Genomic DNA, 27,888 nt, shown 5'->3' on the forward strand with positions numbered 1-27,888 from the left:
ATGTTGTCAGGGATTCTGCATTCCGGATGAGGGTGGGGAGAGCGTTCCACCAGCATGGAACTGTAAATGAGAATGTTCTGGAAAGTGATTTTGTGGCTTTCTGTGATGGAACCACGAGACGTCGCTCGTTGACCGATCGTAGGTGTCTGGTAGGGATGTAGACTCGTAGGAGTGAGTGAAAGTAGGAGGGAGCTGAGCCTGTGATAGTTCTGTAAGCAAGCGTCAGTGCCTTGAACTTGATGCGAGCAGCTAGAGGTAGCCATACACACACACACACTCAAACACACACAAACACCTAACTAACCCTTGATTACGAGGACATTCTGGGTTTAACTGGACCTCACTCTCTCTCTCTCTCTCTCACACACACACACACACACACACACACACACACACACACACACACACACACACACACACACACACACACACACACACACACACACACACACACACACACACACACACACACACACACACACACACACACACACACACACACACACACACACACACACACACACACACACACAAACACAAACACCTAACTAACCCTTGATTAGGAGGACATTCTGGGTTTGACTGGACCTCACTCTCACATACACCAAACTAACCCTTGATTACGAGGACATTCTGTGTTTAACTGGACCTCACTCTCAAACACACAAATACTTAACTAACCCTTGGTTACCAGGACATTTTGGGTTTAACTGGACCTCACTCTCACACACACACACACACACACACTCTCAAACACACACAAACACCTAACTAACCCTTGATTACGAGGACATTCTGGGTTTGACTGGACCTCACTCTCACATACACACACACACACACTCAAACACACACAAACACCTAACTAACCCTTGATTACGAGGACATTCTGGGTTTAACTGGACCTCACTCTCTCTCTCTCACACACACACACACACACACACACACACACACACACACACACACACACACACACACACACACACACACACACACACACACACACACACACACACACACACACACACACACACACACACACACACACACACACACACACAAACACCTAACTAACCCTTGATTACGGGGACATTCTGGGTTTAACTGGACCTCACTCTCATACACACACTCAAACACCCAACTAACCCTTGATTACGAGGACAAACTGGGTTTAACTGGACATCACTATTAACTCCACACATATGGAGTACCTGTATTAGAGTTAACCATACTAAACCAAATCAAATCAACTCTTCTACATTAACCTGCATTAACCCTCAGGACTAAACCACACAAGGCTAACCTAGTGCAGAGAACACAGTGTAAGAAAAGCATGATAAATTCTCTCCAGGGGATCAGAAAGATATTAAAATCAGAAGCACTGCTAATGCTCTTAAATGCACGGATGTTTGTCTTGGATTAAAGCAATTTTAATATATTAATGCAGGATCAGTACTGGACAATGAGAGCCTACGGGTCAGGTCACACACTGTGCTTTAAGCACCGTGGACTCAGATTCTGGACTCTGCCAAATCAAATGGCAAAGGATAAGATAACATGCACACAAACATGCTGCAGACATAATATAAAAAATCCTCTATACATAGTACATAGAAAATTTGGGGTCAGTACTATTATTTTGTAATTAATTTATATTAAGAAATGAATACTTTCATTCTGTAAAGATGCATTAAATTGATCAAAAATGACATTTATAATGTTATAAAAGGCTTCGATTTCAAATAAAATGCTTTTATTCATCAAAGAATCCTGAATTTTTTTTTATTATGGTTTCCACAAAGACATTAAGCAGAATAACGGTTTTCAACATTGATAATATTAAGAAATGTTTCTTGAGCACTAAATCAGCCTATTAGAATAATTTCTGAAGGATCATGTGACAATGAAGACTGAAGTAATGATGCTGGAAATTCAGGAATAAGGAATAAATTACATTAAATTAAAATACATTAACATTGAAAATAGTTATTTCAAATTGTAATAATATTTAATAATATTACTGTTTTAATGTAAACTTATTTTTAAACGAGGACGTTCAATAGAATAATTTTACATTATAAAATACAAATAAAAAAACTACCAACTTACGCATCACATGGCTGTTGAGGGCTGTCAGGTGGAATGTCTTCTGTAGCACCTGAGAGGGTGACATTTTAGTTTTAACAACAATGCCAAACATTTCCACTTATAATAATAAAGCAAATTTCTTTGTGCATCTGCGACTTTTAATATATTGTGACTTTACCTTTTGTAGTAACTGACTGAGAGTTGCCCAGGTCCTCTGTGAGAAATATTTTCTCCAGATGGCAAAGAGACTGCTGTGCCTTATTCATTAGAACAAAAATATTAAATCTAAAGATTCTTAAAATTTGATGAAAGGTTTTGATGTTGTCACATGCATGCTACCTGCTTGAGAACACACAAGAGCCCAGGGAGCTCCAGCAGAGGTGGGCGGAGCAATCTGAAGAAACAGAGGCATGTAAAGATCTGAGACGGTGTGAGAACATTCCCATCATCCACCAGGACAAACACACCAAGACTAGAGAAACCAACCTACATGGAAAGACAAAGAGTGTGGGAAATATGGGTCAAAGGAGATATCTAGAACAAACAGTTAATCTAGTCTTTACAAAACACTGAGCAGGACTCTGGACAATGTCAGAGGTTTTCACTGATGAAAAAGGGCATGGAGCAGACCTCAATGTTCTGACCTCAGGTTGTAATCTATGACAGAGTTTTAATAGATGCTTTGAGTTTTAATCTCAGAGCTCTGTGGATTTGTTAACTTAGTAAGCCCCTGGGCATCTAGAGAAGAGAGACAAAGTCAAAGTCACAGAGAGGGTAGTTTAGCAGTAGCAAAAGTGAAAACCAGATTTTTAGGTAGGATGTTGAATATCTACACAAACCAGAAAGGCTTATTGACTAGATTAGTCAGCAAGACAAATAGCAAAACCAGAAAATAAACATGTTGGTCAGTCTAGCAAAAAAACAGCCTGGGAATTCATGTCCAGAATATCAAGCACTCACCAGGAAAGGCATACAGATAGAGTCGAGCATAGAGAAGGCTGTCAAATATCCCAGAATTCTTAGCACCTCCAGCTCCCTGGCCCGTGACTCTGTAACTCTCTGATGGAACCAAGACTCCCATGCAAGAAGCTTCAGCGCCTACACAAAGGCAGATTAAAGTTGGCATGAAATTAAAATTCACCCTATTTTCTGAATGCACATTATTTTGACCAATTCATCCATGCATACGTTTCTTTTTTCCCCCTTTTTAAACCTTATAATTCTTAAGAAAGAATCTGGCGAAACGCCATGCACCACCTAAATCCTTACAATCAACTGCAAGCTCGCATTCAGGTTTGCCTCCATCTAATCAACAACAGTTGAGTTGAACCAAGTCCCCTACATTTTTTTATTTTTTGATAATCAGTTTCACTCTTATGTACATCAAAATAAGGAAGAAAAAGATCCGTCACTAATTCTGTTTCATTGCGACTTAAAACTGAGAAGTTACAAAACTAGTGAAATACAGAAAGAGGTGGTGACATGCCAGACAACTTTTCCTCAGTGCCTAATCAAAAACTTTGCATTTATGTGATATCTTGTTCTAACTAAATCAAAAGAGCTTGTATTAACCAGCTAGCACTAGGCAAAACTATAGTAGGCTCAGCTGTCAGCTTGCTAACTGAAAATACAAAGAAAGTGTTATTTGACACTTTTTAGCTTCTGTAATATAACGTGATGACATAAAAAAGGCATAAAAGTTTTAATTTTTAAAGACATTAGTTAAGTAATGTTCTATCATTACTAATCAGGCACTGAATAAAGTACACATTAAAATGCTGTGTTTCTGGACAAACTTTATACTGAAGCACTGACCAAGTGCAATCCCAAAAATAATTTCATTACTGACATACATCTGCTGTCAAACACATTTGATTGTTTATTGAAAACTGGCGTGAAAGGGAAATTGTAATTGTATTTTCAGATAAATCATTTATATAAAAAAAACACTGCAATGTTCCATAAAAAATAAGAATGGTTAATTTTGATTTCATGTGACTATATAAAAAAAAAAGTCATTTATGAAAAAACTGAATCTGACCATTTTTTCTACTTAAGGCAAGAAATATTCCTCCAATCCAAATCATGCTCAGATACATGACTGAGGTATCCTAATACCGAAATCCAATCACCCGATTGGGATTAAAACAAATTCAAGAGAGGAAGTACTGTATATGACATGATCACATGTAAGGATCAGGAACAGAAAAGACCTGGTATTTATGCAGCATTTCCTTGATGAGCTGTTCACTCCTTTCCCTGATGATCTGCTGAGTTTTCTGAGGGACAACAAACAAAGATAATGAAACATATCAGCAACAAAACATAGAAGACAGAAATGTACTGAGATGCAATGAACATCCTTCACCTTCATTTTATGCACGCTTTATGCAAGCAAATGCTTGAGCAGCCTGCACTTACTAACCCGAAGCTGTTTGGCTTTGTGCTCCACTGCGGAGTTGACAGGGATGAGGACTAGTAGCAATACCACCCCCACCAGCACGCCAGGGCCCAATTCTCCCCACAGTAAACCCAGATAGAGAGTGACTCTCAATGGGCAAGACCAAAGACAGGTCAATGTGACCACCAGCTCTGCTACACATTCAACTTCGCCTAATACATCCATCCACTGAGTGTTGTTGGATTGTCGCTGAGAACTATGGGAAAGAGACAATGTCTTCAATGTAAAGGAGGAGGGGGAAATGGAAGAAACCATGGAGGAAGAAGAGAAACCTTTTAGCATATGAAAAAGTAGAAATGTACTGCTTACTTTCAGTATTTTTGTTAGGACATAAAAAACACATTAATAGTGCAAATGAGACAGTCAATGATCTTTACCTTCCTGTAGAGGGCACAAGCCAGAACCGCTTGTGCATTGGCTGTAATTATCCTACTATGTTTGTCAAAGTGATGCTGAGAAACAGCGCAGCAGCAAACTGCTCCCAAAACCACCAGAGAATGTGTGTATCCTGCCCAGTCAAACACAGCCTGCCTCTCACAGAACAGGATCACCCATCTGAGGTTAAAAGACATGTACATAAACAGATTTGATATATATATATATATATATATATATATATATATATAAAATATATATCTAAATATATATATAATTTCATTGTATTTTCAGACAGTATTTTCAGACATAAATCAGACAGTATTTTCTGATTTATGGAGTGATAACTAGGGATATCCAAAATCCCCTCACATGTCAACAAAATGTAACAAGACTTTTGTTCAGATTTCTGATATGGAAATATATGCAAATGAGTGAATATTTAATTTGATTATTTCTATTTGCATATTTAAACAGCTTTCCAAAAACTTATAATACAAAAATACAAATGCACACACTCTCAAACACAAACACATTTTTATTAATAGTCTTAGTCATACCTGAGTGTCAGAAGACCTAAAATGCTAAAAAGATCAGTTGACAGTCTCAGGAGCACAACTTTGACTAAGGCTGGATGGAATGTCATCCATATCGCATAAAGGAGAGAGAAACCAGCATTGGTTTTCCTGGAGACCAGCAGTAACTCTCTTCCAGAATCTTCTTCTAGGTCTGACCTCTGTATAAAATATTAACATTATCAGCATTACATCTCATACTTTTCACAATGAAATGAAACAATAAAAACAAGTCCAACCAGGAGGGTTGTCCCTAACCCTTGTGTATTTTTACAGTTACCTCACTGTAATTCTGTTGTTTTTCCCACTCACGCTCAAACACTGAGCATAGGGTGTGGACAGAATCCTCATTATACAGCTTGCAAAGGTCAGACAAATGCTGTGGTCCCCTGTGACCCATTACAACCACCCTGAAAACAAAAACTGTTAAAGGTTGCTGTGGTTGACATTATAGAATACCTCCCCAGCTAAAGACTTACCTAGATTACCTATTTAACCTAAACAGGTTCATACAGATAAGGCTCCCTTTTCACTGTGAGTAGAAATATCAAAACACAGATGTCAGCAAAAACAATACTCTTAGACAATGGAGAAAGGTAATATACATTTATGAATTGCAAAGGGTATCTGACTAATGGACATATAGAAGGCTGGACAGATAGATCTACTGGTTAGTTCTTATATGAAAAAAGAAAAACTTAAATCAGATAATGTGTACAACTGAATTATTATATATATTTTTTAAACCAATACATGTCTTTCTTGGCAAATTAATTAATTGTGAAATGTCCACGTTACAATAATGTGAACTTTGCTTGCGTCCTCTTGAGATATTAAAATAGAGACATTAAGTTAATGTACTGTGAAAAAAGCATCAATTAAAGTTGTGCTTACCTCATTTCACTAAAGCTTGAGGCGTCTGAAAACAATTTATTGTCTTGCAGCGTGTAAATTACATCCTGCAAGACTGCATCTGCGTCTCATACAGCAAGAACAATAGCAGCTTAGAGGAAAACACATAAAGTAGCCCACAATTTACGTTATTAACGCTTGCCGACGAAATTCACGTTTTAAATGTCCTCTGACATGTTTTGGGATCATTAAAGCTCGCTTTCTGTGCTGAATTAAACCGCGTCTGGAGCATAAACAGTGGAGCGTGCAGCGTGCGCACATTGTCCAATCACAGCGGCGATTTCAGCTGGGGGCGTGGCATGTTTCACAGTTGTCAATCATTTTGTTGTGCTGTAATTTTTGAGAACACAGCTGAAAAAGCTTTTAATTGAGTATTAAATACTTTGTTTTCATAACACATAATATTTTCAGCGCAATAATTTGAGTAAAAATTTTTGCAAAGCAGGTAAATTTTCTCCAGGTATAATACAATTTTAAATTCCAGCTTTTCATGTGGTCTCTGACTTTTGGCCTTACTTTCTAAGGTAAAAAATGACTTGATGTTTTTTGTTTTTGTTTTTTTTGCGGTACAATTATAATAACAAGAGAACATCTTAGTTTAATTAATTTATGATAAAAAGTTTAATAATATAACTTAGTGAGAAACATTTATAGCATGTTTGCATATTAAATAGCACCTGAAACAATACTACAATCTGTAAAATCGTATTGTTTTGGATTATTTTGCACAGAATAGGATATTTATTTTTCAGTCGTTGTCACAGCAGGTCTTTACTCATATCCAAAAGAAAACATTAAGAATTTAGAAAACAAGTAAAAAAAGAACATTGAATTAGAAAATCATATTGAATTGTATTTGCTAAGATATTATAATAAAGACAGAGAGAGATAAAATATTACTTAAATTTAGGCCTTACATTCTATTCAAATACTCTCTGCATTTGAACAAGAAGAAAAACAAAACATCTGTTCATTGCATGTGTAAACAAAAAGAAAATATATGATGATATTTGATAAGGCCTCAAGGAAGGAAGAATGGACAAACGAGTAATTGACTTTCAGGTTTAACATGACCTCAGTTTTGTTGCTTAGCAATATGCCATGCAAATTTCCATGTGTTGTGTGTGAAAATGGGCGGTAATGGAAAAAGAGAGCGTATTTAATTCACCTTAAATATCTCACTCAAAGTACATTTCAACAGTCCTACAGAAAACAAAAACTGCTAACCATGTCTATAATGCTGTCTTCTCCAAGTGAGATGTCCAGTAACAAAATTGAACCTCTAGCAAATGAAGAGAGTGATACAAATTTCCAGTCAGGTTTGCTGAGTTTTTTTCTTCTTCTTCTTCTTTTTTAATCATATATTTAATCAGATAATTTTAATGTCATTGAGAGACTAACTTTTTACCTTGGGTTTAATCAGACGGTGACCAATCCGGGAACTCTGGGTTATGCGGATACCTCCTTTCTTTCTTTTCCTTCCTCCTTGTCTTTCTTACTTTTCCTGTCTCTGTGTGGTTTTGTATGAAGGTAAGATAATTACTTAACCTACTTAAAAATCACATATACTGTTATCAAAAGAATAAAATCTGACATAAACATTAAGATGTTGTAGTTAATCACACAATCAATTCAATTGCTATATCTGCATTTCATCTTATTAAAAGATTGTCCAGGAATATGAAAGAGCAGTTATTTTTCGCTTGGGACGACTCCTTGGCGGTGCTAAAGGACCTGGTTAGTAATTAGTCTACCGTTATTAAAATCATGAATAATTTGTTAAACATAGTTTAGTGCCATTGCAACAAGCAGTACTTCATCTTGATTGTTTTTGAAGGTTTGTTCTGGATTATTCCATGTGTGGATACATTTCGGAAGGTTGACTTGAGGACAGTGTCTTTTGAAATCCCTCCTCAAGAGGTGAGTGATTCATTTGAATCAAAAACATCTAAATCTTGTTAGTTATTTTGCTATGAATACCTATTATCTAAATAGCTAACATTTTATTCAATATTCAAGGTTATGCGTTTAATATAATCTTTATTGAAGAGTTTTATTGTGTTGTTACACTAAAAAAATTATATTATCAATAAATTATGACCACATATGTTTTTACACTGCTTTAACTCTTCAAAATAATTTAAGCAATTTTCAACTATTTCAGCTATCAATTTTCACCTATACAAGATTCAACTCATTTTTTAAAAGTCAGTTTAATGTAATTTAAGTTGAAATTACTTAAACATCCAAGTTGATTGTACGTAAAAATTTAAAGTCAGCAACTTTTTTTTCTTTTTTTTATCAGTATATGTAACATGCATTACATTTTCGACATTTCTCCTCAGGTGCTGACCAAAGATTCTGTGACTATCATGGTGGATGCGGTGGTCTACTATCGTATCTTCAACCCCACTGTCTCCATTACCAAAGTGGAGAACGCTAATCGAGCCACGCAGATGATTGCACAGACTACTTTACGAAACATGCTGGGAACTAAGAGCTTGGCAGACATCTTAAAAGACCGTGAGGAGATGTCAGAACAGATGGAGGTAAGATAAACCTTCTTGTAAACACCTCTGAATCTTAAGTTGTAGCTCTGTTTTAGATCACTCTTAAAAATAAAGGTTCTTTATTGGCATTGATGGTTCCATGAAAAACCTTTAACATCCATGGAAACTTTCCATTCTTAATAAAGGAAGTATGGGTTCTTTAGATTATAAAAATGTTCTTCACACTATAAGAAAAAATGCACTGTAAAAAAAAGTTGAGCAAACTTGAAAAAGTAAGGCAACTACACTCAACTTTTTCATTTAACTCAACTAATTCGCTCCAGATCTTTTAAGTCAAGTCAAGTCAAGCCAAGTTTATTTGTATAGCGCTTTTCACAATACAGATTGTATCAAAGCAGCTTCACAGTATTCAATTAAAATAATACAACAAAGTTTGTTTCAAGAGGAATTTATTGATTGATAAAATTTAATTAAATATCCCCAAAATATCCCCAACTGAGCAAGCCAAAGGCAACAGTGGCAAGGAACCGAAAAACTCCATCAAGTGACCTAATGGTGTCCTAAAACTCCATCAGGTGACCTAATGGAGAAAAAAAAACCTTGGGAGAACCCAGGCTCAGTCGGGGGCCAGTTCTCCACTGGCATATCTTTTAAGTTAGCTCAATTCTTTTTTTACAAGAAAAAGTTCTTTAGTTCTTTTAAGAACTGTTCACTTAGCGGTTTTTTTGGGGAGCCAAAATGGTTCTTCTATGGCATTGGGGCAACTGAAAATCCCCCTTTTTGGAACCTTTAGGGTATTTCCTCCAGAGTCAACATTTTCTTCTGGATAGGAGCATATAAATGCCTTAAATATAAATTGTTCATCTTTTCATCATCTTTTGCCTGACAGGCTGTGCTTTATGCTGCATCCAAGAACTGGGGTATCAAAGTGGAACGGGTCGAGCTTAAAGACGTCAAACTGCCCACCTCTTTGCAGAGAGCCATGGCAGCTGAAGCAGAAGCCACCAGAGATGCCCGGGCCAAGGTTGGTGTCTGAGCACTAAAAGACTGTTACATGCTTCACACACACAAACAAACACATGCTATGCTGTCTGTTCTGCCGAGCCTGCCAAGTTTAGTCTTATCAGCTTTGCAGCTTTGTGTTCTGTCTGTCTGGGGAAACACGGTTTTCTATGATTGGATGTGTGGATGAACACCTGCAGCCCCTCACACTCGCTCGGTCAGGGGTGTAGATGAACTGTAACCTCCTTATGCCAATCAATTTCCAAAACAAAACCAGCTGACCAGCAAAGCACTAACAGGTCAAGACATTAGCCCGATTTTATTGCTATCTGTGATGAATGACCGCTCACAGAATCTGCAAGATGTTTATACAAATTATGTATAATACCTACATAATTGAATTTAACTTTAACTTAATATTACGTGCCAAAAGTTAGGAAACATGTGCGTACCTGTATTTTCATCCAGCATTTTAAATAGCCTAGGCAAATCAATGACCTAAATGAAAGAACACTTTCAAAGATTGTTTATTCATTTATCTGCCATTTTTTTCATTAATTTAATCACCCATCCATAGTTCAGAGAAGTGTTTGCCTTTCAGTGAACACTATACTAATGTCATATTGTTGACTGGAAACCTGAGCTTTTATGTCCTCACACTATGGCACAAGCGCAGTGGAAAAACAAACTGGATTTGCTCAATGGAAATTTCCGAGTAATTAAAGGTGTGTGCCAGAGCCTAGAATGTGAATTGGGATTGTGCTCATACGAAGAATGAATTGTGTTGAAGTGTTGCCTTTGTAAAATGATCAAATTTAAGTGTGTTGTATACTGAACAGGTGATCGCAGCAGACGGAGAAATGAAAGCCTCGCGTGCCCTGAAGGAGGCGGCGGACGTGATGTCAGAGTCTCCGTCAGCACTTCAGCTGCGCTATATGCAGACACTGACTGAGATCGCCACAGAAAGGAACTCAACTATTGTCTTTCCTCTTCCTATCGACCTCATCTCTAGTTTCATGAGAAAATGACCACATATGAGGATTATATCAATAAATATGTTCAAATATCTCTGTACAGACATTACAGCTATATGCCATCTCTTAAAGCACTCATTGCTTTACAAGCAAAAAATATTCTGTTTATATTGTTGATAATTTGAACTTTGCATCAAAAATTTAATGTGTCCTATACTCTCTAATGAAAAACATGTTTAATAAAAATGTAATTGTTCAAAATGTTCTTTTGTATTACATTATTAAATCTAACAAATATTATAACTAAGTTCTTCTATTATACTCTGATCGTAGCTTCTTGGATTATTTTATATTAAAGTAATCTTTTAAGATGTAAATCTCATTGGGTATGCCTGTATAGCCTGTTCATCTTAAAGACAGAAGTACACGCATAAACAGTGAACATGCAAGAACCATGTTTGTAGATACATGACAGTATGACTCTTTAAACTCTTAACGCTGAGAGAAGACTTACAGTTAATCTGTCGGCCTGATGCAGAAAAAAATGGGTACAATGAGCCCTGATCAGTGAGCACCATAATAGGATTGACTGCATCTGATGCAGGAATGGGTGGACAGTTTAGTAGAGTTACTGTAATCTGCCATCTAATCTGTTTCAACCTCGCGTAGACAAAAACAGCTTCTGTTCTGACCCTTAACCCCAAAGACACACTGTCATGATGCTCTCATTTCTAATTTCATGCATGACATCGTTTTGGAGGAAACAAGGTTGTAAGGCACTCAGCAGGGAAGCAGAGGAACATGTACCCTGGATCATTGCTTCTCTCTGGAGACTATTACAACTATATGCCCCCGATGCTCAACTAGACGGGTGCAATATGAAAATGACGTGTGTATCTGCTGACAGGGTATATTTTGGTAAACCACAGCTTGTGTCTGATGTACTATGAATATCTGTGCTGATGTGGCCCTTTTACTAGAGTTTGGAAGGAGAACCACTCCTCTAATTGTGACCTTTGATGCGGAACAAAACAACTGGAGGGCAATATAAACCTGACCTTAGAGAAAAAAATAACTGGAGGTGTCAAAAAGATTTAAAAGGATAGTTCACCCACAAATAAAAATTTTGACATCTTTTACTCGCCCTCATGTACTCGCCATTTCAAACCTATATGTCTTTCTTCTGTAGAACACAAGAGAAGATATTTTGAAGAACATGGAGGTTCAAACAACACTGGACCCTATTGATTTTCATTGTATTGACATATAAATATGTAGTTCTATAAATTGTTCTCAATATTAAAGAATAGCAGTTCACACCACAGCTATAACGATAACGGCACAGTGAAACAATATCATTTGAATGACTTTCAAAATGATTTTATCTGGGTGATGATAAATATTGAGAGCTGATCAGAATCCATCTTGCTGTAATGAGCTCGAGCCTTTAAGAGACAGACAAGCATGCGCTTAGAATAAACAGAACAATATCGTCCGCTGGCGCCAATATTCCTTTAGTTATCTTTATAGTTAACGTTCTTGGTGTGAATGGACCTTTAGGCATTGTTCAAAATATCTTCAGTATTCTAAGAAAGAAAGAAAGAAAGTCACAACATGAGGGTGAGTAAATGACAGTAATTTTATTTTTGGGCGAACTATCCCTGTAAGGTTGTTTGGTCATCACTAAATGTATCTTTTCTGTAAACTTCTGGAAGTCTAAGCTGGCCTGCTGACTTAACCACATTGTGACACTAACCACAGGGCGAGCATGTGTGATTTCATCCAATCTCCTTCGCCCCACCCACAACCCCTCCTCCATGGGCTCTTTTCTTTACTACACATTCTCTAATGTTGTTTCTTAGTCTTCTTGATGTTCCTCGAGTCTACCTCTCTCACATCTTGTGTTAAGGATGTCAATGCGGAGTTTCCTGACTTTAATGAGCATCTTTATGCTTTGTAAAGGTAAGAGATAGGACATGACTCTATAGATTACACCAATTTAATTTGGTTAAACGTTTGATCTGGTGACTTTGATTGGGAACTTGGAAAATGAGTTTTGAGAAAGATTTTTTTACAAAAAAAATGTTGTTGAGACATTGAACCTGGGATGTTTTTCATTTTTATGTTTTTCTGATTTAACATTTTGTGAGTCTTCTTTTATTCAACTGTGTGATGAGCTTCAACATGGGGTTTAATCTTCATGTTGTGTCTGTCTGGGGTCTGAAAGAGATTACCTTAGAATAATTCTGGTGTCTAGGACCAGAAAACAGCCGAATCCAAGGACTTGAGGATTCATTTGTGGCCTATATTTACCAATGTTATCTCAGTAACATGTAGTCATTAACTCTAGATCGCAGAAATAGCAGATCAGAGTAAAGAGGGTTAAATACAACAAACCCCCATCCAGCTCATGTGACTGACACCTGTAATAATCTCAGATCTTTCTATTGGGGAAAGGGGAGGGGGCAGAGAAACATGTGGAAGGAGAGGTGGGATGATCTGCTTTTTTATAGAAGCATGATCCAATTGTGACTTACTTGCAGGCTAATTACAGAGCACAGATGACCTCTATGGTCGGAAATCTACAAGGAAAACATGAGAGGTTACATGCCTTATATATGTGGTGGACAGTGACACATCATATGATCTACAGGATGACCAAAAGGATGTAGTGCAGATTGACGAAAAAAAATGGAAGCATGAAACTTTGATGTTTAGTGGAGAGGACGGGCGCACAGCAAGATTGAACAGCAAGTGGGTCGCTAAAATCCAGGCTTACTTCACTTGAGGATCAGTCTGTGTCAATTTCGGGAAAGAACAGCGATGACTGACTTTTGTGAATATTCTAAATGTACAGAACAAAATGAATTATTATTCAGTTTTCAGAGGAGCTGGAACTGGGAATATGTTTAAATGATCAACTAAGATTTTATGATGAAACAAAAGGAATCATGGATGTATTAACAGAATATTGAAACAAATGGCATATTCAAACAAAGGATGCAACATTACTCTCAGAATGTATTTAATTTATCTGGACCATTTTGGACTTTTACATCCTAAAAACCTCCTCAATGTCTGATCAAAAACAGTGTGTTATGGATATATATTTTCTATAGCCAATCAAAAGAGCCAACTAGCACTATGCTAAGCTTTTTGCTTGCTAACCGAAGGCTAAATGAACACAAAGAAAGGAAAATGTTACATTTGAAAATTTTGGCTTTGGTAATTTTGTGTGATATGTAGCCTAATTTAAAAGACATTATTTAACATATTTGTGAATAAGATGCTAAATTATTTTCTGTAATTTCTAAACAGGCAACAAATACCCCTTAAAAGTTGTCTTAGCTAACTGAATTGCTGTCTAGTGTGAATTAGGAAGTATCCAAATACTTTGTCTTTATTTAAAAGAAAATCTATTGTTGTATAATTTGAAACCTAACAAGCTTCTCGAAATGTGTTACAATAATTCTTTAGTATTCTTTTAGTATTATTATTACTATACTATTATAACATTTATTATTTTTAACTTTTATTTTTATATTAAAATTTTCAGTTTAGTTTAATTTTCAGTAATTTTCCAATGCACTTTTTTCTTGATATTCCTTTATAGCTTTTAGTAATTTTTATTTCAGCTGCCAAAGCAACATTCGTTTAAGTTACGTTTTAAATGTAATATTTATATTTTATTTTATTTCAGCTTCATTTTAATTACTGACAATTTCCATTTCAACAATTGTTGAAATGTCAACTTACAAAATTAGCTGGAAACAAAAAGGTATAACAAACCATATCAATTAATTGGTTCAATAATTAACATCTTTATTTCTTTCACACAAGCAAAACACAGACCAGTTAGCCAGTGTCTCTTGTTGTTAGGTGAGGACAGTGAGTGTGACAACTTCACCGATCTGGATTTCCATGAGTCTTTCATAGGGACATATCTGGATGTGCGGCTGCTGCTCTACACTCGCGCAAACCTCGAGTGCGGTCAGGAGCTTCCCCACCACAACTTCACTCAAGAACCCCTGTTTAATGTAACCAGACCCACTATCTTTGTCATACACGGGTACCGACCCACAGGGGCACCACCCATCTGGATCAACCACATTGTACACTTATTAGCGGCACAGAAGGACATGAACATCCTGGTAGTGGACTGGAACAGAGGGGCGGCCAACCTCAACTACTTCACAGCTGTAGCCAACACACGGGGTACAGCTGTGAACATCACAGGCTTGATAGAAAGCATGGAGGTAGGGTCAGTGCTCTGAAATTTTTGGTCAGTAATGTCTGCCAAATGATTGAATGTGGCGAAAATATTGTTTTCCATTCAGAAAGAGGGAGCATCTCTTGACTCCATCCACCTGATTGGCGTCAGCCTGGGAGCACATATTGCCGGGTTCATTGGTGCGATGCTGGGAGGACGAGTGGGCAGAATCACAGGTGAGACTCAGGAATATGAGCCAATGAAACAAAACCGGTTGTAACATCTTCAGTAAGTTAATCTTGTCTAATAAATTTCGTTTGCTAAATGCTTCACCTGGTCAACTCTAGGTCTAGACCCAGCAGGGCCAATGTTTGCCGGTGTTCCCCCTGAGGACCGCCTTGATCCAACTGATGCCCAGTTTGTAGATGTGCTGCACACAGATATGAATTGTAAGTATAATACATTTGTGGCTAATGATACCAAAGAATAAAAAATATATATTATTTGTTTATATTATCTATTATATGTTCAGAATGGAAAACTAATACTTTGCAGTTTAATGTATGCTACAATGTTTGATTGTTTTTTTGTATATTTTTTTTCCAAAAAAGTTGTATTCTATTTTGTTGTCACATAATTTTAACTATGTTGCATTTAACTAAGTGAGTGTGATACAGTCATAAAAAAAAAAAAAAAAAGAGTCCAATTAAATTAGACAAGAAAACCTTTTTTTTTTTTTATCTGGGGTCATTTGCCACATTAGAAATGGAAGGTCAGATCAATGCATTGCATTGAATATTTGTTGTAAACTTCACGTTTTTGCAAATGTTTAAGGTCAAACAGTTACTCCATGCATACAGAAAATCTCCACATTGTGCACAGTATGTTCTAGATTAAAAATACTAAAATAGAACTACATAATATGCTATTCCAAACATAGCCTAACAATCCCTCACTCAAACACTGTTTCCTGTGGCAGCCTTTGGCCTTAGAGGAACCCATGGCCATATTGATTTCTATGCCAATGGAGGATTAGATCAGCCTGGATGTCCCAAGACCATCTTTTCAGGTCAGTATGTTAAGATTAACTTTTGGGAGAAGTCAGGGTTGAGATCCAAAAAATTAATGATTAATGAATGCTCTTCAAATAAACCCAAAATGCTAAATGTTGGCTGTGCAATTAAGATTCTGTCATAATCAAATGATGCAATCCTCCCAATTGGATTGAGTTCATTATAAGGTTTTGCTAACAGGGCTAAGATCTAATCTCACTCCTTCTGTTCTCCACAGGGAAATCTTATTTTGTGTGTGATCACCAGAGGTCTGTTTTCCTGTACCTGTGTGCTCTGAATCACACCTGTAACCTTACAGCATACCCGTGTTCCTCGTACAGCGACTTCCTCAGTGGCCAGTGCTTGCAGTGTGAGACCTTTAAGCCTGCGACCTGTCCTGTTCTGGGTAAATACAGTATATTTAGTAATAAACCATATTAAATGCAAATATGAATACTGAGTAAAGATTTCAAGTGTGATTTTGCTTTTATACAATAGTTCAATAAATTAATATACAGAGTAACTTATATTTTAGACACAATATTTCCAGTTACTTTTTTTTTTGTTCTGCCAACAAAAACATTTCCCAACTTCATTTAGACGCGAATTAATGAATATGCAAATAAGCCCCGCCTCCACTTACTTATACAGGGTCATCTACAAGTCGATGTATCAGAATGGTAATGCGTTTTATGTATCGCTCTCTAAAACGTTGGACACATAACACTAACAGTAATTAATAAGATTAGCCTTTGGCTTGACTACGTTATCAAACAGCTGATGTGTTGCTAATGTTACACAGTTCATGTTCCCGTTCGCCACCTCAGAGTCAAACAGATGCCGTCTAAAAACGTCAGTGGAGAAAGGCATATATTTCATAATAACATCGTAATATACATCATATTCATAATTCACCTGCTATATTGCTAAATGTACCCGATTTTTCATATCAACAGAAACATATACTGGGATAACCTGGCTTCTCGAGACTCCCCTGCTTAGCAGCATAGTAATGATGATATGCTAAAGCCCGCCGGCACTTTGTCGTGATAAGTTACGGATAAGGTAGTTTGTGACGCATTTTAAACCGCGTTTTTGAAAGTTTTTCACTGCAGTTTAAAGGAGAAAATACTCAGCAAAGGTGTTGACTTATGAATTTGCACATAGTATGTCTTAAAGCATATAAAAAACACCACACAGACATATAAACAACATTAAAAAGTTAAGCTCAAGTACTTAAAACAGCCATACATAAACCAATATCCTTCAAAAAGGTCTCTTCATATAACGGATAAATAAAATAGTAAGTAAAATTAACTAGTCAAAGTCTACTTGCACTGGTTTCGGCCTCATCATAGACTGCAGTCATGCCATCATCATCTTATAAATCAAACACAATCACAAATACGTGCTAATGCACTATTAAATCACTATGCTATCAACACTCTTGGAAACTCACTCAGCCTATCAGATTTGAAGACCATAACTAACTGTTATCTAACCTTTTTCCCCAGGTTATGACATGAACCCGTGGAAGGATACTCTCTTGAGGTTAGGTCAAACAAGAGCATATTTCTCAACTACGGCAGAGCTTCCCTACAGCAGTGAGTTATCAGCACTAAAACGGCTCATTGCAGAAGTTTGCTCAAAGGCATTTTGTGCAATATTCTGATTTCTTATTTCAGAAACAAGCTACAGAGTGGACATAGTAACCTGGAACCAGTTTCTACGGTGGGGGGTGGTCATACTTAGACTGCACAACGGAAAAAACGTAATAGAGGCCAAGATGGATAAGTATGTAAACTGAAGTAATGAGTTTATTTAACACAAAAAGCTCCTTCAAACTTTGCCATTCTGTAATGCTTATTCTGTATGTTTTGCTCAGTAAGCTGTTAAGGTTTGAGCAGTATACATCCACTCGACTACTGGCCCAATTTGATGAGGATCTATATCCAATTCAGAAAATATCTTTACGGATTGTCACTGGGAATGTGATTGGACCTCGATACAAGATAAGGCTGCTCCGTATTCGGATAACTCCACTGGAAAATCCAAACAGGTGAATAACCACACAACATTTGCTTTTCTGAACACAGCCACTCAAAAGTTTAAGTCTCTTATGCTCAGCATAGGTGCATTTAAAATACAGTAAAAATTGTGATTTTGTGAAATATCATTACAATTTAAAAGAACTATTCACTATTTTTATATATTTAAAACTGCAATTTATCCCTGTGGTGGCAAAGCAGAATTTTTAGCATCATTACTCCAGTCTTCAGTGTTCATTTCTTACTATTATCAGTGTTGAAATCAGTTGTGCTGCTTCTGTGTAAATCATGATACATATCTATATTTTTGGGGGATTTCTTGATAATTAGAGAGTTCAAAAGATCGGGATTAATTTGAAACAGAAATCTTTTCTATCATTCGAAATGTCTTTACTGTCACTTTTGATCAACTTATGCATCCTTGCAGAACAGAAGTACTCTTTTGAACGGTAGTATATGATTGTGATGCACTCTGAACAAAAACAGTAATTTAATCATGTTGCTCTTGTCCCCAACAGGGCACTAATGTGTCGATATGACATTATAGTGGAGGAGAATGCGGAGGTGTCTTTCAAAGCGTTGCCCTGTCATTAACCTTGAGAAATCACATTGGAATGCCTGAACTAATAGACATTTCAAGAGGGTCTAAAAAGTTTAACAACTTTTAGTGCCTTTTCTGTGAGATTACTACTGTGATTCTTTTGTGGACTAGTATACAATTAAGTTATACCAGACACATATTCCAGTAGAATTAAAGTGCAGTTTTACAACATCAAATTCTGACCCTTCCTGTATAGTTTTGTTTTAAACCATACCAATGTAAACAAATATTTAATTGTAAATCTGTTTTACATGTACAGTTTTTGCATTCTTTTGTAAAATAAATGATGTGGACTGAAAACACCCGAAGCTTCACTTGAAAACATTTTGGCACCAAATGATTTTATTTTACAGAAGAACTTCTACTTTGCATTCACACAGCAGAATACAGTGAATATGAAACTATTTAGCATCATACATGAAGGTGGTACAACAAAAAAAGTCTGTATTTGCATACTGTGATTGCATTTGTATGAATTGTATTGAATTAATTGAAATTAGTGCCTTGTAAATGATGGAATATCATAAATCAAAATCTAAACTCTAGTCCACTGACATAAAGAATAGCAATGTTTTAGGATTATAGCAGGGAAACATCTCCAAGGTGATATGCAATCTTTTATAACCTATTTTATTCTTTACAATCCTCAAAACAAACAATGTTTACAAGCGGTTTCTATAAATCAACAGCTCGTCTCAAACAAATAGTAGGTGAATCAAAAATGGATAAAAAAAGATCAGTGACATGTACATAAAGTTATCTGAAGCTTCAGAATTTAAAGGTTTTAGTGGTTCTAATATCAAAACAGAAAAACATTGTGTCGTGCGCAAGTGACCTCAGATTTGAGATGCTGATTTTCTCCTTGCTCACTGCCACCTACAGGTGAAAAGACAAAATATAGAGAACAGAAAAATGAAGAGCCAATGTACACTAGATAAAATTCTTCTGTTTGAAAGTCAGACAAAATTGTGTGTGTGTGTGTGTGTGTGAGATACACACACACGTATACACATACACAGTTTCCTCACCACTATTTCAAGTCCTGCGTCCACGTGGTCTGCTAATTCGATTGGAATTCCCCCTTGGATTGAAGTTTTGTCTGCTAGGTTGTGGCATTCTTTGACGAGGACCATCCTGGAGGATCAAAAAGCGTCATAGTTTGACCAATCAAACTTTTTTTTTAAATAGATGTGCTGCACATTGACAAAAAACAGACAAAGACTCACCCACTGCCTTGGATGCTCACGTTCTTGTTCAGACCATATAAAGTTATCTTCCGCCTCCTCAGCATCGTCACTCATGTAGGGAAGCTCACTCTCATGACTTTGGAAAGACATTAACATTTCAAATCATGGGAGATGCGGATGCCAAGCACACAATTTTGTATTTGTTCAATGCAGAAAACATGATCGGTTGAGATGTTGCATGCAAATATTTAATCTGATATATTAAACACTTTTCAGTTCATACCTGTCAGGAGCCCTTTGAGCTAAGCTTCCCCCAGCAATGGTGATCTTCACACCCTCCAGACGCTGCTGTCTTCTTCGTTCCAGGTCATATCTGAGGTCACTAGGGTCAGGGACAAGCTGTCGCCTCTGAAGCTAGCAAAATAATCTACATTTGAACCAACATACATAAAATGTTCTATTTGATTTTGATTGACCTGAAAAAGATCAACTTACTGGATCCGCCCCTATGTTGCAGAAGATCTGAGTTTTCGATGAAGCCATTCCGAGCTGCCTACAATAAGAGAAAGAATGTTCATTTCTGTACCGCAAAAGGTTTGGCACAAGTTACAAGCTAAGGACTAAAATTTAGAAAAAGGTGGTGATTAAATCTTTAACCTTAAATATAAATAACAATAAAAAAACAGTGATGCTTACCTTTGCAAGCTTCACTTATGAATAAAAAAAACTAAATAATTGGCATGTGTACCTATTCATGACCGGTCTCACATTCCCCATCTCCTCTTCCTCATCCTCCTCTTCTTGCTTAAACTCATCCTGGAGTGAATAATTCTGTTCATTTGCAAATCGTTGATTAAGTGTGATGCCTTGGCCCCTAAAGTAGCTTTCTGCAAAGCAAACGGTTAACCAAAATCAATTCTGTACTATGTAAGATACATCATATGCTACCAGGCTAATCCACTGGTTCCTGACCTTTAACTTGGTGCACAAGGGTGATGATCTCTTGGGCAAATGTCCCAGAATGCACCGCTGATTCCCTATAAGTCCCAGAATGCTCCAGCATGGGCAGGAAATCAAGGCGTTGTCGACCCACATTGACTAAGTCCAATGATAACTGCCTATCTGAAGAATATCCTAAATGACTGAACAAGAGGTCACATGACATACAGAGATATAAGGATACATTACAGCTTTAAATTTTCAAATGAATCAGACTATAATACTTATAAATAAATACATGTTTTAGAAAAGTTATGGCTTACTACTCCTGTTGGAATAAAATCAGGTACAAAACTCGGGTGCAAAAGTTCCGTATTACTACCATATTAACCATAAACATGGCAATGTTTATTTTAATGAAAAACAACTGGTCTGCTCATATAATGCCTTTTATCTGCAAAATCACCAGCACTACTTAGATTAATCTAAAACACCTCTTCCAGTGAAATTAAAAGTGGTCTCCTTTTTTGGAAAGCAACTTTATAACCAGGAAACTCAAGGTGTTTACACGACAACTATGTACAAAAAAGCTGAAAAAAACGTTCTTCTTTACGTTTTTCTTGTACAGGTGACAACTTTGTCAAAAAGATCCCCAATCACATGAATCCGGCTAAAAACGCTGTAATATTCATGCCAGGCCAGTAGTTGGCGATATTACTTTGTAGAAAAAACAACTATGTGCCTATAAACTGAACACGTACAGTAATACGCATGACATCACTGTTTTCGTAGTTTACACGAAGACGATAAAGGTATCGTTTTCGTTTTCAAAAACTTGCAATTTGAAACACGTTTTCAAAAGTTAAAGAACAGCCAAAATGCATAAAAAGTTTTGTCATGTAAACCGTTGATTCACTGTGATCCAGTGAATACAAAGTAGGCACACATAGAAAACTGAAGATACCAATTTTGGTCTGAAAACTGCAGTTTACAGTATTCAGATTAATTCAATTCGAGTCGTGTGCTCAAGATTAAAATTTTGGTCTGATCAACCTTAATTTATCTATCATATAATAAATTTGACGATACTTAATAAATATGGCAGGTCGAAGTTCATGCCTCTCCTCTCACTGTCATTGTGCATTTCCATTCATCAGAGGGTCGTTCAGTAAACTCATTTGTTCCAGATTGTCAACACGCGGTGACCGATCAGACAACAAATCTCAAACGTGTTCGTAAGGTATGTTTACTTGTAGTGCAAAATCTTGATTGTGAGCTTGAGAAATGCAATGGATGCATTGAACCGACGATATCAACTTCTAGACGAGTTTTGAAGATCTCCAGTGGGTCTTCACAGATCCCTCTCCTCCTCAGTGAATAAAGTAACACACCCTTCAAGTTCAGCTGTGCTCCTGGACTTTCCCTTGGCATATGGCAAATCTGTAGTATGCAAATCTGACATGATGAATCTTGCTGCTCCGCTGTCTTTCAGATAAAATCAAATGTCTATTGGCAGATGCTTCAAACATTGTCATCTGTGAAAAGTTATTCTTGTGGAATTTACAATTGACACTTTGTTTCTTTGCTGACATCTCCTTTCTAAAAAAATACTTCAGAATAACAGGTACGCATTTGGGAAAAATGGCAAAACTGTATTGAAGAGTCTTGCAAATGACTGTAAAATACTTCCAAAGACATGTCTTCACATGACACAGCCATGTACACGGAGTTCTCATCATTTATTGATAAAACGTGTCCAAATACTGAAACAAAAAGCAGAAAGAGTTCCTGTAGCTCATCTAGTAATGCATGGCACTAGCAATGCCAAGTCCATGGGTTTGCTTGGCAGGGAACACAGTCAACTCTTGAAGGAACTTTACAATGCAAGTCACTTTGGAGTGTCTCCCAAATAGGCCCCATCACATTCCTGTTGCTCTGTCCATTTGAGTACAATATTTTGAGTATGCTTCTTTGGTTTCATAACTCATCGTGACGGGAAGGCTGTAGGGTCTATACAACAGAAACATCAAAATTAGGTATCTTCTTCAGCCCAAGCATCTTTGCTGCATCCACATGTTGGAGTACGCAGGATGGATAATCGCTGGATGAGATTTTCATCAATAAATGCAGGTTATTCACAGTTAAATCTATGACTTTGTCCATCTGCTTCAGATTTGTTTGTATATGCAGTTTTTGCCCATGGTAAATACATCAACAAATACTTAGGATAGTACAAGCAAGTCGACTTGGCGAAAGTCAAACGCATCCAAAAATGTTCTTATTGTGGTGTGAAATTTTCTGCTCCAGTTCCAAATTAAATGACTGCCATTTGTCCTTTCAGTCCCTTCTTACTTTCAAATAAGGTCCTACTTCTTCCCCACAACAAAAACCATCTGCAGCGAAATGACAGTCTGTGGACGCTGTGGACATCTGGATAACGTGTGGATACCTACACGACTTCAATTCAATTGTATGGTTGCTGACTTACCTTAAGTCAATACAGCTCTGAAAGTAGAAGAGCTCAGACCCTGTGGGGCACTGGTATTTTGGTGGAGACATCATCTTGAAAAGCCAAAAAGTGGATGAAAATAGGGGGACTTATTTTCCTTTGTCTGGGTGAACTGGTGGAGTACATTATCCTCAGGTTCTTAAGCAAATTAAGCTGAGATCCATGTAATTGCAGTCTAGTATTTCAGACATTTGATGAACCATTTACATGCAAGAATTAGCAGCAGGAAGATGTGTTTTTTTCCACTGGATTTACTGTCCATGACATCCATTTAAATGAAGAGTGAAACTGAACGGCAATTCAAATCATATCCTCTCCAGATGACAAACGACGTAAGACAGAAGAACCCAAACCCAGGCGTTTTGGCATTGATGTCAAGGAATAGCACATTGTAACTTCCACCAACTTCTTGTGCAACCTGGGATTTTATACAGCATTTGTAGTTTCTTCCCATACCTTCTGAAACTTTTTCTTGTGAATGATCACAGGTAGTTTAACTTCTGCTGTCCTTCTGCCGGTCCCATTTTATGATGCATTAGCCATGTCATAGCCTTGAAGTCATCAATGTTCCTGACATTTGAAGGATTGGCTGGTAGCTTTCACATCCAAACATTTGTTTAAATGAGACATGTACATTTGTGTGCCAACACAACAGCACAAGATGAATACTTAAATGTCAGATCAATCCTTAATACATCCCAATACTCCATGGTTTGAGAAAAATGTTTTATTCACAAGGGATGACACTGAACTTCAGTGGACATATCCAGGTATGCAAATCCTTCCCCTTTTAAAGCTGTTCAGAGCCGTACGGGATATCCTGGGAATCTTGAACAATGGTTGTCAGATTTTAGCAATGGATAATTTGCCCATCCTGAAATAACCATATCTTGGTGTGATCTTCAATACCCATGTACATGATGATAGACACAAAATGGCTCATCAGTGGCTTTTCTGGATTCAACCCCACACTTTCATTGAATCTTCTTGTTGTTCACAAGCTGTAGATTGTTGTGCTTCAGGTCTTCATGGTTTGGCAACAGTGGACAGGAAAAGAGGCATGAACTTTTGACTCTAACCAAATGTGGTATGACAATGATACTATACCTGGTTTGCCCAACGGGGCGACTCATGTCCACCTTGATCTTGAGGGTCTCCTGTTCACTGAAATCCATTCTAGGCGCAGGACCAACATTAGCGTTTCGATTCTTGTGATACTGAGCTCTTTGGCGAACCTCCTCTTGTCCCGTTATCCTCCCATGATTCCGTTGTGGTCTCTCTTCCTCCCATTCATGGACAGAGCCTCTTTCTCTGTTCCTCAAATCAATATCACTCACATCCCTCAAATTCATTTCCCTCCGTCCTTCTGAGTCTCTTGAATGTGACTCCATTCTAGATTGATCCATGTGTTTTGGTCGCTCTCTCCCTTGACTTTCTCTTGCATAAGAAGAGTAGTTCTTCCTTGACTCCTCTCGGGGGTTAATATTTGGTCGTCCGGGGTGTTTTTCTTGTAAGGTACGTGCATGATGACCTTGGTCTCTTCTATCTCGATGAGGTTCCCGGTTCCTCTGCGTTTCAGTTGGCCTAGGTGGATCTCTGCCCCTCGGATAGCCACTTGTTTTCGGAGGATCGCGGCTCCTCGAATCTTGTTTTGTGATTCCATGATCGTGTTCCACAATGACAGGTGCACGACGTGGGCTGAAGCCCCTGTGAGGCTCAACGAACTCATCCGGGAGACCCAAATCTGAAAATCCTTTAGAAGGGTGGTGCTCCCTATAATCTGACTTTGATGACCTGTATTAAAAAAAGCAAGTAAGATTTGTCCAAGATTAGAACGAAATTACAGAAACACCTAATTACTAGCAACGTTTTAGTGAACAATACAATTAACTGGATCAATATATTCCAATTGACAATAATGACATTTAACTGAAACTAATCTGAATTAACAAAATAAAAAGTAACAGATTAAATGTAATAAATGTAAAATTAAAGGCATAGAGTGTAACAGATGCAATTAGAAACAATTTTATCCATCACTGAATGAGATGGATAGTGATTGAATCCTTTCTTCTGTTCTTCGTTCCTCTCTGTCCACGTCAGACGTATGAAGCGGGGAAAGAATTGTATTCTTGTACCTATCTGGGAAGGAGCCTCTTTCATGAAACTGATCGCCATGTTCTTCATTGTGATATCCATAATCTGTGTGTCTTCTTCCTTCTTGATATCTTGGATAAGATCGGTCCCTCGATTCTCTGTGATTGTGCTGTGAACTGAGCTCCTTTTCAACACCTTGATTCCTGTTCCAGCTTGGCGACGGCATCCTGTATTGCTCTTCCACACCAAAACGTGTGTTATCAGGGGAAGGTAACCTCTCCCTGGGCAGCCTCCTTGGAGAATGGGCCTGTCTTTCTTCATCACCCTGTATGTGGTATCTGGTCATAGGTGAAGGACCTCTTTTTTGAGCATCCTCTATCGCATCAATAAATTTGGCCCAGTGGTCGACATGTTGTTCTCCTTGATAGGAATCTTTGTTCCAGTGTGTGTTACTTTCTACCTTGTTGACATATTCAGGGTTTCTCCATGCATCAGATTGTACCGATGAATGCATCTGGTCACCAAATAATCCTTCCGCTCTCCTCCCATGAAGGGTTGGAATTCTGTTGGTATTCGAGAGGTTCAAGAAGCTGTTAATACTCAGCAATGCAACAATTAAAAAAAAAAAGTGTAACACTGACTCAAAACATCTACTTTAGATTAAATACCTTGAATATATAGGGGATCTCGAACGCGGACGTGACATTGTTTCCTTGAAAAACAAGAAACTGTTAGCCATGAGACCAGATTTATGCAGCCGAGTTGTCCATTATGAAGATTTACCATCGTTTTTGCATAGTAACTATAGTTTTACTTGTGGCTACAGCAAATTTATTGGCCTTTGTTATAAAAAAAATAGCAGCCTTAACATATTACAATCAAAAGTTTCAATAAAAATCACAGAACTCTTCCTCACTTTTCCAACAGATATTTAGTATGTTTCAATAATATTTTCAACAAAATACTGTAGCACAAAATTAAATACTGCAGCACAAAATTAAATACTGCACGCATTTTTTTTTACATTTAAAATTGATAAAAATCTATACAAAATTTTAAATAGAAATATGCACTGAATGTGATCATACATTTAAACGATATACTGGTCTGAAGTGATATTGAACATAGAAATATTAACCTATGGCTTTCCCCACACATTTTGACCAAAAATAATGCAAAATGTTCTATTACTTCTCTGGTTATTCATGATTGCTATTATGATTTTGTTTATTATTATTATTATTATATATTTATGAGGCTGTTTTCCATTTGTATGCCACATACCAATTCTTGAAAATAATATATTCTATATATTTTTACCAAGTTTATTAATAATATCAAATTTTGAACTGGAAATTGGTTAAAAAAAAACTGGAGACAATCTTTTAAGATCCATGTTGCCGTTTTTCCTTCACGCTTCCCATTGTTTTGTTATAAAATTAAATAGATATTTAATTTTACATAAAGCAACTGGAGTAAATAAATGTTACTACAATAAAACCATGGTAACATTTATTATTAAAGGGTCAAACTAAGTCCGTTCCAAACCACAGAATACACGTGTTATCAATACTGCGAAACTTAATGCTCATACTCAATGAATTGAGTTTTCAAATGCACATAAAATTAAACAGTAACGCATTACACTACATTAATAATTAAAAGTCCTCGACATGGGCTATTTACAAGGCCTGCACAACAAAATTACATGCGATTACTGCTGATGCTAGACTATGGAATAATGAATGCACCATTTTAAAGAAAGGAGAAAGATATGAATATTGAAATATAAACATCATATACAGAATCCAACGACAGTGAACAATGTTACAGTAATCAGTATTAGCCTCACATACCCCTCGCGAAATGGCTTCCACACACTCCTAGATGATGCGTCCACCAAAATACCAGTTTCTCGCGAAAAAAAAAAGGACCAAACTGTCATACAGTGAATTACATCACAGACTGAGAAGCTTTCAGAATCAGTACGATGAATCAAAAATGGGTGGATTGTTGAATTACGTATTTTATCACACGACTAACTTGACCCTGTGATCCACACACAAGATTGACCCGGAAGAGAACCAATGTCTCGTTTTCGTCTCTATGGTTTTCGTCAGCAGCTCACAACAGCGAGTGTGAGCGTCACTGCCCCCTACAGACACCTCTTTAGGTTGTCACCCACGTGTTCTTAAAAGGGATAGTTCACCCAACATTTTTTTGGTTTGGTATTATCAACCGTCTACCAACATTCTTCAAAATATGATCTTATTTTGTGTTCAACAGGTTTGGAACAACTTGAGGGTGAGTAAATGATGACAGGATTTTAATTTTATCCCTTTAATGAAAAA

The 27,888-nt window shown here is 37.1% G+C and overlaps 4 protein-coding genes across 5 annotated transcripts in view; 2 read left to right on the top strand and 2 right to left on the bottom strand.

The window, feature by feature from the left end:
- Positions 1–6,720, bottom strand: part of abcc13 (ATP-binding cassette, sub-family C (CFTR/MRP), member 13) — a 51,434-nt gene extending 44,714 nt beyond the window's left edge. The window contains exons 1-11 of the mRNA XM_082183924.1: positions 6,391–6,720; positions 5,976–6,028; positions 5,777–5,906; positions 5,482–5,657; positions 4,924–5,101; positions 4,511–4,762; positions 4,299–4,364; positions 3,046–3,183; positions 2,425–2,571; positions 2,264–2,342; positions 2,107–2,155 (exon numbers count right to left, since the gene is read on the bottom strand). Coding sequence (XP_082040050.1) covers positions 2,107–2,155; positions 2,264–2,342; positions 2,425–2,571; positions 3,046–3,183; positions 4,299–4,364; positions 4,511–4,762; positions 4,924–5,101; positions 5,482–5,657; positions 5,777–5,896 — 1,205 coding nt within the window. The 5' untranslated portion in view covers positions 5,897–5,906; positions 5,976–6,028; positions 6,391–6,720. The remainder of the gene's footprint in view (positions 1–2,106; positions 2,156–2,263; positions 2,343–2,424; positions 2,572–3,045; positions 3,184–4,298; positions 4,365–4,510; positions 4,763–4,923; positions 5,102–5,481; positions 5,658–5,776; positions 5,907–5,975; positions 6,029–6,390) is intronic.
- Positions 6,721–7,515: 795 nt separating this feature from the next.
- On the top strand, positions 7,516–12,356 carry LOC309509283 (stomatin). Its single transcript, XM_082183930.1, has 7 exons — positions 7,516–7,727; positions 7,832–7,938; positions 8,076–8,145; positions 8,246–8,328; positions 8,754–8,957; positions 9,808–9,942; positions 10,760–12,356. The coding sequence occupies exons 1-7, from the start codon at positions 7,637–7,639 to the stop codon at positions 10,946–10,948; spliced, it is 879 nt and encodes a 292-aa protein (XP_082040056.1). The 5' UTR covers positions 7,516–7,636; the 3' UTR covers positions 10,949–12,356.
- A 424-nt stretch (positions 12,357–12,780) lies between these two features.
- On the top strand, positions 12,781–18,991 carry lipib (lipase, member Ib). Its single transcript, XM_082183927.1, has 10 exons — positions 12,781–12,856; positions 14,774–15,150; positions 15,232–15,340; positions 15,452–15,553; positions 16,084–16,173; positions 16,395–16,562; positions 17,671–17,760; positions 17,842–17,950; positions 18,042–18,215; positions 18,723–18,991. Exons 1-10 carry the CDS (start codon positions 12,805–12,807, stop codon positions 18,796–18,798), a joined length of 1,347 nt encoding a protein of 448 aa, XP_082040053.1. The 5' UTR covers positions 12,781–12,804; the 3' UTR covers positions 18,799–18,991.
- A 129-nt stretch (positions 18,992–19,120) lies between these two features.
- Positions 19,121–27,620, bottom strand: LOC309509279 (uncharacterized protein). Of its 2 annotated transcripts, XM_082183926.1 has the most exons (11): positions 27,394–27,612; positions 26,206–26,249; positions 25,579–26,100; positions 24,548–25,234; positions 20,965–21,134; positions 20,741–20,879; positions 20,488–20,545; positions 20,276–20,406; positions 20,032–20,128; positions 19,834–19,939; positions 19,121–19,681 (listed from the first exon to the last, which is right to left on the bottom strand). In XM_082183926.1, the coding sequence occupies exons 2-10, from the start codon at positions 26,241–26,243 to the stop codon at positions 19,841–19,843; spliced, it is 1,941 nt and encodes a 646-aa protein (XP_082040052.1). In that variant the 5' UTR covers positions 26,244–26,249; positions 27,394–27,612; the 3' UTR covers positions 19,121–19,681; positions 19,834–19,840. The 2 variants fall into 2 exon arrangements, with proteins under 2 accessions (XP_082040052.1, XP_082040051.1); XM_082183925.1 differs by lacking the exon at positions 26,206–26,249 and having other exon boundaries at positions 27,394–27,620.
- Between the last annotated feature and the right edge of the window lie 268 nt (positions 27,621–27,888).

The sequence above is a fragment of the Leuciscus leuciscus genome (assembly GCF_965113295.1).
Source record: "Leuciscus leuciscus genome assembly, chromosome: 11".
Taxonomy (NCBI): Eukaryota; Metazoa; Chordata; class Actinopteri; order Cypriniformes; family Leuciscidae; genus Leuciscus; species Leuciscus leuciscus.